Below are 12704 nucleotides of genomic sequence, written 5' to 3'. Positions count from 1 at the left end.
AAACTTTTACAGCTGATTCATCAAAGCAAGTTGTCTTGCTGGGAGTTAAGCTTCAAGGAAGCATATCAACTCTGGCCAGTGGTGGATTGCCAGAGTGACAGTTTCCTGAGGGTCCCGGGAGAACTGGGCTTGGTGCCTTTCCTGACTATCTAATTCTCCCCAGAAAGTGATAGAGATGTGTTTTTGTGCCCTGTGCAGCGGAATGCAGATTGAGGGGTAAGAAATGATTAGACAGAAAGAACATTACTGCATACCCCTCCTCCATAGCATCTATTTAATATAAAAATGGTATGTTCTATTTTTGTCTGCTATTTCCTTTATGCTATTATGTAGGGAGTGTGCCGGTTTTTATTTATCATTGTATTCTTAGCATCTGGCATAGTAAGTAGTTGGTTTTGTAGAAGCTTTCACTAGATATTTCTTGAATGGATGAATTAATTGGCACAATTCATTCCATTGTTGGTACTGGCATTTCAGTTGTCCTTGTGATGGAGTCATGTGTATCCGATATTTTGCTCTGTGCTTGTTATTCATCTGCATCAAAAGGTGAAATTGACCATCATCTGTTGGAAGTTAAGCACTATATACTTTGCCAGAAAGGGCACCTGATTCTTATGTCCTTTATTTTCTCTATTTTAACCTCTCTTTACATATTTCAGTGTTTCAGAGACAGATGGGATCACTTGGCTGACCAAGATTAGTTTAGTGGCACTGGGTATTTCTGTTACTACAGCCAGTCTGTCCCTATTATTTTCACTTTGATTAATCTGGGTCAAAGGCAATGATTCTCAAACCTGACTGCACATTGGAGTTTTAAAAATCTCTGGGCCGACACTTCACCTCAGACCAATGCAATCAGAATCTCTGGGGGTAGGGCCCAGGCACAAGTGTTTTCTTAAAACTTTCCAGTTGATTCCAAAGAACAATTAAAATTGAGAACTGTTGGTCTAAGGAAAGTGTTTTTACCTTTTTAAACTTTACCTTTAATAATGATTAAGTAATTCAACTTAATATTTTATAATATTCACTTATGTGTCAATACTATTTAAAAAAATTTTTTTAAATGTTTATTTGTTTTTGAGAGACAGAGCATGAACAGGGTGGGGCAAAGAGTGAGAGGGAGACAGAATCGGGAGGAGGCTCCAGGCTCCAAGCTGTCAGGACAGAGCCCAACACTGGCTCGAACTCATGGACCAGACCGTGAGATCATGACTTGAGCCAAAGTCAGGCATCCCTGAGTCACATCTTTACCAGACCATCTTGCTGAACTTTGTATGCAATGCTAGTGAATTAGTATCCTCTTCTGAGAACTTAGGTTCCTACGTGAAATGAGCATGTCACAAAATTGACCGATCATTTGATATTGATTCTTGGAGATAGGAAGCAACTCAGCTCTGGGCAGATTAGGACAGTGAACATTATCATTCTCTTGATTCAATACAAAAGATAAATTTAAAACATCTTTTAAATATTGTATTCCTTTGGTTAATTTCTCCTTATTTGTATAAAAAAATAAGAACTAGATATTGAGTTTCAAAAATTAATTACAGGAATTTCAGGAGAGGATAGCCCTTATTGGAGGTTTACAACCATTTTCAACATATGTGATACAGACAGCTGTAAAGAATTATTATTCAGACCCTGCAGAACAGTTGCCTCTGGGAAAAGAGATTTGGGGAAAAACTAAAAGTGGAGGTGAGTTATGGGCTTGGGCATAATTCTAGACTGGCATTTTGTGATATATGTGATGTACATATATATTTTAATATGGATGCTAAGTAATCTTTATTATGTGAGCTTTTAAAGCTTAATAAGAAAAAATGTATTATTGACAATATTCTGATAAGCTGATTTTTGCTCTAACAACAGAAGATGAATAATACTCCATCAGAATGAAAAGCAACTAGAAGGCAAAATATCAGAATCAACACTGTTTGACCCAGAAACACATTTTCCAGTCTCACCACATAGCGTCACCCTCTCCCCACATATTCACAGGTCTCTCTATGTGGAGATGCAGAATTAAGCCTTTCCTCTGTGCGAATTTTACTCAGGCTACTGAGATTTAAAGTAAGCCATATCATTGCCAGAAGGAATACGAATCTAGAATCTGAAAAGGTTTTCTGAGAGGTGGTGATTATTTTCGGGTCATACCATTTCTTTTGAATGTCTCTGATGATATTCCCAAAACTAATCTGAATTGGTTTGTTCATCATCATCGGCCATTTCATTGAGCTGGAGTCAGAATGACTTAGTCATTAGGCAAAAATGAGCAAGAGCCTTTCAGGCCGCCTGTTAACTTACCATTATATAAGAGGCTGGCTTTCCTTTAGAATACTGGCCATTCGTTCTGCTCATATAATATGATTATTCCTCAGCCAGAACCCTGTTCCTTCTTTCACCTTTCAGTGCTGATGCAACATCCCTTATCATGTGTTGCTATTTATTTCAGTGCCAGAGGCAGTTAGGCTCATTAATACAACTGTGCACTCAGACTCCAGCCTTCTTGTATCCTGGGAAGAATCTCACAAGCCGAATGGACCCATAGAGTCGGTTCGCTATCAGTTGGAAATCTCACATCTGGCCCTAACTCCAGAGACTCCTCTAAGACAAAGTGAATATCCAAATGGAAGACTCGCTCTCCTTGTTACTAGACTGTCTGGTGGAAAACCATATGTGTTAAAGGTATAGTAAGTGTATTGGGCACTTTAGTGCCATTCTCAGGTGCAAGGTTCCGAAAAGGTTAAGCAATTGTTCTTTTTTTACAAAAAGGTTCTGGCCTGTCATGCTGAGGAAATGTGGTGTGCTGAGAGTCATCCTGTCACTGTCAAAATGTTTGACACGCCAGAGAAACCTTATGCCTTGGTCCCAGAGAACACTAGTTTGCAATTAGATTGGAAGGCTCCATCTAATGTTAACCTCACCAGATTTTGGTTTGAACTCCAAAAGGTAGATCTCACCATACACTTTTAATGCAAATCTATGTGTTATGCTATGGGATGAATTAGAAGGCCTTTTTCACATCTTAGTGTATTCTCTTGTATAAATCAGCAATATAATTTACAGCATTCATTGATTTAGGTTTGCCATATACAGAAGCTATCTAGGATCATTTCTGATGGAAAGAATTCCCAGAGACATTAGTTGCTCTTAAAAGGCTCCATGGGAAAGGATATAAGCTATGGTTTACTGGCTTTCATAATATTTTACTTAGTTTAGATGTTATCAGCATGACTATCGAGTATCCAGCAATTTGGTGTTTCCTATGAAAAAAATAAAAGAAATGGACAAGCAAAGAAACAAAACCCAAAACCTTGTTTAGAAATGTTCTTTCAACCATTTAAAGGTGCATAGCAAGAGGAAAAAAGTAAATAAGAGCAATTTATTCTGAACTAGTTTGATCTTGGCTTATACACTTTAAATGGTTCTTCATCCAAAATTCTTCACACTTTCACTAATATAAAAATATCCACTGAATTTCAAAACATCAGCTAATCTAACTAATTCACTGCTGAGGGAAGTCTGTATTGGTTTTTATGTTGATACACTTCAAATGGATTTTTTTTTTTTGGAATTGCTACATTTCATTTTCAGTATTATTTATTCTGTAAGTTTGGTTAGGAATCTCTTGTTCAGTTGTAGCAAAAACAAATCAGTGTAGTCATGGCCTCGCTGTTTTTTCAAAAATGGAGTTGCACCCTGGAATCTTTTAAAATTTTACTTATGTAAGATATTTTTCTATAATCTTGTACTTTTAAGATAAAATCTATGAAAACTATGAAACAATAGTGAATGTCAAGTTCATAAAACCAAAAGCCATAGTTTATTGGACTTTTTTCATTGAGCATGTTCATGATGATTTGTTACCTATTTTAAAAAGGGTCATCTTGGGGCACCTGGGTGGCTCTGTCAGTTAAACATCGACCGGCTCAGGTCATGATCTCAGGGTTCATGGGTTCGAGACCCGCGTCGGGCTCTGTGCTGACAGCCAGCTCAGAGCCTGGGCCCTGTTTCAGATTCTGTATCTCCCTCTCTCTCTGACCCTCCCCTGATCATGCTATCTCTCTCTCTCTCTCTCCCAGAAATAAATAAAACATTAAAAAAATTTTTTTTAATAAATTAAAAAGGTCACCTTATTTGGGGCACCTGGGTGGCTTAGTCGGTTAAGCGTCCGACTTTCGCTTAGGTCATGATCTCGCGGTTCGTGGGTTCGAGCCCCGCGTCGGGCTCTGTGCTGACTGCCAGCTCAGAGCCTGGAGCCTATTTCGGAGTCTGTGTCTCCCTCTCTCTCTGACTCTCCCCTGCTCACGCTGTCTCTCTCTCTCCCTCTCCTAGAAATAAATAAAAATATTTAAAAAAAAAAAAAAGAAAAAAAAGGTCATCTTATTAAAATGCAGTTAAATTGGAGAAATTGGAGTATCACCTTTTTTAAGACATCTATTTAAGGAAGTTTAATGCAGTTCAGTTTAAAGGCAAAGTGGGGGGTGTAAAGTGTACTTCCTACATCAAAGAAATGTGATGGGGAAGGACCTTATAGCTGGTGACTCTAAGCCCCTCCTCTTACTGATGAGAATTCAGAGACCCAGACAGGTGCCATAGTGAGTCAGATAGCACCAGCCAGGCAGGGAAGAACCCCAGGGGCTGACTCATCCTACAGCAGTCCTACTTGGGTGCTATCCATGGAAGGAATATGAGTCACTAAGGCACCCACCCCACACCTCAGAGTTTGGGAGGACAGCGGACTGGGACTGCCTGGCTCAGTCCTTGTGACTTTCACATGTTTTTTATTTCAAAACTTCCCCTACACTTGCTGAAAACAGGTTCCAGATATACCACTTAGAAAATCATGAGTCTTGGGGCACCTGGGTGGCTCAGTCAGTTGAGCATCTAACTTCAGCTCAGGTCATGATCTCACGGTTCGTTGGTTCAAGCCCCACATCAGGCTCTGTGCTGACACTCAGAGCCTAGAGCCTGTCTTCAGATTCTGTGTTTCCCTCTCTCTCTGATCCTCCCCTGCTCATGCTCTCTCTCTCTCTCTCTCTCTCTCTCAAAAATAAATAAAACATTACAAAAAAATTTTTTTTAAGAAAATCATGAGGCTTAAAATGTGAGATACAGTAATCGTCACATATGACCATCTACAAGTACTAACTCATGAGCACAGTAGAAAGTTGTGTTCCAAGAGGGTTGATGAGTACATCTAGTCAGAAAGTTCTATATCTTTAGAGCAACTTGAACCTACGTCATAAAGATAGGACCCAGCTGGGAATGATGCTATAACTCCATACTGGAACTCTGAGAAGGAAGTGATAAGGGCGAATATGTGTCTTTCTAATTAAGAATATTTTTTAGAAAGGAAAGAGAGAGAAGGATACATTTCCAATTTTCAACTTTTCTGTCAAATTTTCTTCTATGGAGAATGAAGGAATTAAAGCAGAAGGCTAAATTTCTATCTAGGTCTTAAATTCCATAGATTCTTTATCAAAGCAGTGTATGGCAGAAGAACATATTTAATTTGAGATTGAGGAGAAGAAACAAGTAGTTTCACTTTGGTAAACTATGTTAATGGATGTGCATTAAAACTGAGTTTTTCTCAACTGTCTAGGAAAATTCCTACCAGAACCAACCATTTTCTGAAGTTCCGGTCTCTGAGACATGATAGGCTGCACTATTTCCTCCACACCCCCACCCAAATAATTTGAAAATCCCTCTGTGGTAGCTTTCATTCCTGCACTTGTTGGCCTCTGACAAATGGAAGGTCTGGACTCCTTTGTGATTTACTGGGGTAGCTGTGGCACCTCCCCAACTTGGTGGTCTGCCCAGAACATTCATTGCTGTGGTAAGGCCAGGACTCTACTGTTTTCCAGCAGAACCCTTGGTCACACATTTGACCTTCCAAGGAGCTTTGATAATTTCTGGGTGGTGTGGGATGTTGGGCGATCTAGACTATTCACTTAAGGTAGTTTATATAGCAGATTATTAAGGAGGCAGGACCACAGAGGGCTAAAATTTTTGAGGTAGAAATCAGCATTTGTCTCTGTCACTCTGTGTCTCTTTCTTTCCCTCAATTCAGAGTAAATATTAGGGATCCAATGCATCTGTTTCTTTAGCTTGTATGTTTTAGTAGGATTGATACATTTATGAGTTTAGCAGGCAATGGCCTAGACACCAGCATATTTGGTTTTTTTAAAATTTTTTTCATTCCTTCCATTCTCCTTTTCCTCTTTCTTTTTATAACAAGGTGGTCTACTTCCTGAAGGTGCTGTAGGAATCATTCCTAGTTGAATACAAAACTAATATAAAGTGTCCATCCAAAGAAATGATGTGACCTTGTAAGTGCTAAATGAAAAACGAGATGTAAAGTAAGGTTTATTTATGGAAACTGACCTTCTTAGGAAACTCTACTGGAGAAAATGCACTAAGAACCCTTGACATAATGCCACATTCTTTGTCTTTTCCTATTTGTACATTGAAAAAAAATCACCATTTTCAAATAACACATGAAGCATCCAAATACACAGATTTTTCAAAAGCCATGCACAAAGAAAGTATAAGATAGCTATAATTAGACACCCAGTATCTACAGTGGAATGAAAGTAAGATTTCCTCTATTTCACTTCTAACATTTCTACTCAGTGGCTGAGTGATGGTGGACAAAAATTTCCTTCTTTTAGGGAAAGGCTTCATATGTACAAAAATAAGGAAGGCTGGTTAGACTGAAAAGAGTTTTGAAGGGAAAAACTACATGTTTGAATTTATAAGTCACTGTGGACCTCTTGATAGAATCAAAATATGTAAAAAGATTATCATTTTGAAATTAACAAATCCATGGAATTGAAAATGTCATTGTTTTGATCCAGCATGGTCCTTCAGCTATGGATTTCCCTTCTCAGCCATCCTGATTTAACGTAGGAGTCTATGAGGAGGGATCACAAAAAGCCAAGCCCCAGATCTTCCCTAAGGACATCTATGTAGTAAGAGGTGTCTGTCCCACCTTGGACTCATCCTAAGAACTGTTATTCAAGTCGGTTATAGTTTGTCACAACCTTAAAATGGTGGTCAGTGGTGGAGATAATGTTTGGGATCAAACATTCATAAAGAAGCTTTTATTTTAATAGAAAATAAATTTTATTTAAATTTTTAATTGCTTGCCATAGACTTGTGGATTTCTATGTTTAAGAAGGTTTTCTTAAGGAAGCAAAAAAATTAATTGAGACTTCTTTTTCTAGTGGAAGTATAATGAGTTTTACCGTGTTAACACTTCATGCCTCCAAGGACTTGTTTATGTCTGTAGCATCACAGATCTACAGCCTTATACGTCCTATAACATCCACGTAGTCGTGGTTTATAGGACAGGAGCAAATAGCACTTCGCTCCCAGAAAGCTTTAAGACAAAAGGTGAGTACTGATATACTCAATAATCCTCAATACTCAAAAAGCCCTGTAAGTTTCTCAATGAGTTTTTTTAAATCACTTATTTCACTAATACTAGAGGTTAACCTTTTTTTTTGAAAAGGAGTAAATTACTATTTCTAGAGTTTGAGTGAAGAAGTTGAGTGGAATCAGGAGTCTTTACAGGCACTAATGAGATAATATTGACCGGGTTTTACAGAATCCTGAACGGGGCAAGATGATTCCACCTTCCAGTATTCTCTGCTTTCTTGTCCAGCAGTGACATTTTGCATTGAGAACTAAAGTAAAGCAGTGTTATTGAGTGTTCAACAAATATTAACTTACTGACTACTGTATTCTAGATGCTAAAAATTAAAAAATCTAAAAAAAATCCTAATTAGTGTTTTAAAAGGTATACTGAAACTCCAAGTTGATCCCTATAAGAATCAAGGGGAAAATGCGCCAAAATTTACAGTAGTTTTCTTTATTTGCATCACTTATTTTGTGGTAAGCTAACATACACTGCTATTCCTGTCACTGGTCCATCTAATCCATCACTAATAAAAACTTCAGATATGCATTTAAAAATATGCATTCATATGAGAATATTTCTGAATATTTCATTAATGTATTTGGCTTTTCTCTTAGTAAATATATTCTATGGAAAGACGTTATGCAGAGTATTGTATACTTCCAACATACCAATCAGCATTTTCTTATGTTTCCAAAGCTGGAGTCCCAAGTAAACCAGGCATTCCAAAATTATTAGAAGGGAGTAAAGATTCAATACAGTGGGAAAAAGCTGAAGATAATGGAAGCCGGCTTATGTACTATATCCTTGAGGTCAGGTATGTCTGTTTACCAAAGTGCTTTATAAACTACAAAGAGTTTAGTGGTTAATTGTAAGGTATTATTAAATCAAAATTCACAATATTTATGAATGTATATTTATAAATAAATATGAAGAATCTTTAGCATAAGGATCTTCAGTACACCGTTATGTTCTCTGCACAATTCCTAGTGGTCAGCCTTAGCACTCCGATCCTAAGGAGACCACATCATTCTTCTCAGAAATCTGCAACTACTTGTCAAAACTTTATGGAAATAATTCAATTGTTGGCACGTGCAGCTAATATTTATTTAATATCTATTCCGTTCAAGAAGCTGGGTTGATATTTGACGTTAGATGATGGTATGTATGTAAATTTCTGGTGATAATTTATTTTAGCAAGATGAGTAATGTCTACTAAGAACTGGCAGTGAAGCAGGTATATTTCAGAATACAAAAACAGGTCAAGGACTGAAATGGTCACACAGGATTCCTTATCTTTTGTGAAGAGTGTAGTTTGCGCTGTGTGCCCGAGGGTCTGAAAGTGTGCCTTGAATGAAAACCATGCAGCTAATGAAAATATACAGCCTCAGAGCTGGCCAGTATGGGGAGCTCTGTAAATGGTAACTGGCTCAGATGAACTGATTTCACGCCAACTTGAGGGGAGAATTCCAGATTCCACAGACACTCCGGTCATGGATCTATGAAGCTATCTTTTAAGAAGTTCCAAGGACAAAAGTCGCTTCCATAATTATAGTCCTGGCAACTCGAGCTTTAGATCTATTTTTGCTTCATCTTGCTCTGGTACTCCCATAACCTTAAAAAATTTTTCTGCTCACGGCAGAGGATTACATGGGCCATATTTCTAACTGAAACCTTCTTGTAAATTCTGTTATTATTTTTCATGCAGAGTCAAATGCATTCTGATCTGCAGAACTGTGTTGGTGGTCTGTGACTGTAATTATATTCACCAGTCAGCCCACACCACTGTTTTGCTAGGAACCATTTAGTGTGTTGCCTTCAGTGACTCCTTAACTGCATAGCTCCATAAATTCTTTGTATTTTCTTGCCCCAAGCCTCTACTCTCATGACAGATGTGATGGGATAATATAATGAATTTCTGTATCTCAAAGTCACTTTTTCAGTCAGGATACTAGTACGCCCTAGGTATTTGCTGATGGTACATCGGTAGTGATGATGTGTGAACTTGGAAGCTGAACAGACTGTATTAGTGTCCTAGGATTGCTATGAGCAACTACCACCACTGGGTGGCCTGAAACAACAGACATTTATTCTTTCACAGTTTTGGGGACTAGAAGTCCGTAATCAAAGTATCAGTAGGACCATGCACTGTCTGAAGGTTCTAGAGAAGAATCCTTCTTTGCTGCTTCTTAGCCTCTGGTGATCCAGACTTCCCAGCAATCCTTGGTATTCCTTGGCTTGTAGATGCATCATTTCCGTCTCTGGCTCTGTCATCACATGGTGCTCTCTGTGTATATCTGTGCTTAAATTTCTCTCGTCCTAAAAAGGCACTGGTCACTGGGGCACCTGGGTGGCTCATTTGGTTAAGCATACAACTTTGGTTTACGTCATGATTTCATGGTTCGTGGGTTCAAGCCCCACACTGGGATCTGTGCTGACAGGGTGGAGCCTGCGTGGGACTCCCTCTCTCTCCCTCTCTCTCTGTACCCTTCCCCCCACTCTTGTACTTTGTCTCTCAAAATAAATAAATGAACGTAAAAAAATTAAAAGAAGGCATTGGTCATTGGATTTAAGCCTACCCTAATCTAGTATGACCTCATTTTAACTTGATTTATCCAAAAGACCTTATTTCCAAACAAGGTCACATTCACAAAGTCTGGGTAGACATAAGTTTTGGGGAGACACTACTCAACCCAATATCACATTTAAGTACTTGCTTTATCCTTTTTTGAATTTAAGTTTTCTCATCTGTAAATTGGGATGATGATGTTTACCTCTTTAGGTTGTTGTGAAAACTCAATGAACGGAAACAAAATAAAAAGCAACAGTATGGTGTGTTATAAATAGGAGATGCTCAGCCAATATCAGAATTTTTTCTTGTCTTCCTCAATGGCCAATAATTGTGAAGAGCCATCTTATAAATTTTTAAGGGTTTCCTTTGGATCAGAGTTGTTTGAATTGAACAATGAATTGTCAGTGCCTAACACAAGACTTCACAAAATGTACAAAAACATTGTATAAAGACTCTTATGCAGGATGGTCCCTTGGACACTTGGCTCCTGGTAACTGTTGTAACCAACTGCTGCCCTGATCCTCCTGAAGTTCTTGTCTTTTCCTTGTCCTTCAAAGGCTGAGCCTTCCCCTCCCTTTCAGGATGCCCACTCAGTTTGTAGAGACAGAAGCAGCTATCCCTAAGCTTACTGTGGGTTGGTACCAAGTCCTAAAACTGTTGTCTGAAAAGTCCCAGACTTGAAAAGTTCTTCATTGTCAGAGAGGGCATACTTGGAAGGCATTGAGCTTATACCTTTCTTATTAATTTTATGTCCTGTCTTTATTTTATCCAGAGCTATGGTATACATAAATTACACATGGAATAAGAGACTGAGAATTGAGAAAGAATTTTTAAAAATCCAGGTTAGAAATTATAGAACAATTGTCTGATGTGTTTGGAATTATGAAGAAAGTTTACACATTCTAATAGTAGGAGAAACCTCTTCACCTCTCTCCTGGCCATTGATTATTTGTTAGTTTCCCAATGGGCTGAGTTTGTTGGCTCCATGAATTGCCAGGATGTCTTTATAAGATTATGCTGTGTGGGATGAATGACATCAAGGGTAAAGTGTGCAGTAGGAGATGCTCTTGACTTCTGTTGCTAAAATGATGTATGAGCATCTAGAAATAACACATATATTATCTCTTATATTTTCTGTATTTACCATTGACCATTTTGTTCTTTTTTTTTTTTTTTTTTGTAGAAAGAGCACTTCAAATGATTCACAGAACCGGAATTTAATGTGGAAGATGGCATTTAATGGATCCTGCAGTAGTATTTGCACATGGAAGTCCAAAAACCTGAAAGGAACATTTCAGTTCAGAGTGGTGGCTGCAAATAATCTGGGATTTGGTGACTATAGTGGAGTCAGTGAGAATATTATATTAGTTGGAGGTATGCTACCATGTCTGTCTATGTTCTAACTGATTATATAAATATTCAGAGATAAAGGTAAGTGGATTCTTAACCAATAGAAATAAGTTAGGTGACTGTATAATTTATCATTCAGACATTCAGACTATGGAACTATTCATTTCATGTGATGTGATCTTCCTAAAATATCAGCATTCTCATGCCATTTTTCTCTTCAGTAATAATCAGCTACTCCTTAATGCCCGGCACATCAAGTCCCTCTTCCTGGATAGGCTTGCCAGGCTGTCCACAGTCTGATCTGGATCCAGCCTTATGTTCCTTTTCCTGATATTCTCACATTCTCCATAACAGGCCTAAAACTATGCTTTGTCTCTTCCTCAATATCTTCATCTTCCATTGTATATCCCATTGTAGGTGATGCTATATCATCTGTCAAACCACAGAGCCTAGAAATCTCAATACCATATTTAATTTTCCTTCTACTCTGTCACCAAGTTCTATTTATTTACCATCCTGATTTCTGTCTTATGGGTGCTCATCTTCTTATTTCCACTTTGGCTTTCCTAATTTAAGTTATCATTTCTTGTCTGTGCTCTTGGCTTAATCACACTGCTGACAGTTAATCTAGGTGAAGCACAAGCTGGATCACTTAACCCATCTCTGAAATCCCCCAAATGACTCTCTATTCACTGCCTTCAGAATCAAGTGGAAACTTCTGTGTGACATTTAAGGCCTTCCATGTTAATGTCCCCAATATTTACCCCTATGCTGTAGCCATATTGGACTGGTAAAAAGCGTTTTATGACACTAAGTCTTTAGTCTTTGTTTCCCTTAGTCTAGAATGTGGGCTCCCACCACCTACCAATCACCCCTTAGCTGGGTTTTCCTTTCCTTCACTTTCTGTCAATTGAAATTCTTCTCATCCTTCAAGGCCTAAATTAAATGAACCCAGAGCTGATGCTTAACTGATGATCCTTAGGCAAGATGAATTATTGCATTTTATATACACACAGCCGATATTATTCTATATAATGTTTGCATCATTCTTATTTGTATTATAATTAGTTATCTGGATAAGACCTCAGCAAATTTTTTCTGAAAAAAACAAACCCAAAACAGTTAATATTTTAGGTTTTGCAGGCTATATCTGATATCTGTAGTTGCTTCTTTCTGTTCTACTCCTCCCCACCTCCTCCTCCTCCTCCTCCTCTTTCTTCTTCTTCAAATAATACTTTAAAAATGTAAAAATCAGGGGTGCCTGGGTGGCTCAGTTGGTTGAGCATCCGACTTCAGCTCAGGTCATGATCTCACGGTTCATGGGTTCGAGCCCTGCGTTGGGCTCTGTGCTGACAGCTA

At 38.2% G+C, this 12704-nt stretch overlaps 1 protein-coding gene across 1 annotated transcript in view; it reads left to right on the top strand.

Moving 5' to 3' along the window:
* Positions 1 to 12704, top strand: part of ROS1 (ROS proto-oncogene 1, receptor tyrosine kinase) — a 115088-nt gene that overhangs the window by 70225 nt on the left and 32159 nt on the right. Inside the window, exons 29-34 of the mRNA XM_039246027.1 lie at positions 1551 to 1695; positions 2453 to 2685; positions 2773 to 2949; positions 7230 to 7398; positions 8123 to 8240; positions 11179 to 11369. Coding sequence (XP_039101958.1) covers positions 1551 to 1695; positions 2453 to 2685; positions 2773 to 2949; positions 7230 to 7398; positions 8123 to 8240; positions 11179 to 11369 — 1033 coding nt within the window. The remainder of the gene's footprint in view (positions 1 to 1550; positions 1696 to 2452; positions 2686 to 2772; positions 2950 to 7229; positions 7399 to 8122; positions 8241 to 11178; positions 11370 to 12704) is intronic.

The sequence above is a fragment of the Hyaena hyaena genome, unplaced genomic scaffold (assembly GCF_003009895.1).
Source record: "Hyaena hyaena isolate Hyena2069 unplaced genomic scaffold, ASM300989v1 scaffold_279, whole genome shotgun sequence".
Classification (NCBI taxonomy): domain Eukaryota; kingdom Metazoa; phylum Chordata; class Mammalia; order Carnivora; family Hyaenidae; genus Hyaena; species Hyaena hyaena.
Note: the sequence above shows the minus strand (reverse complement) of the source record. Positions and strands in the feature narration are given on the sequence as shown.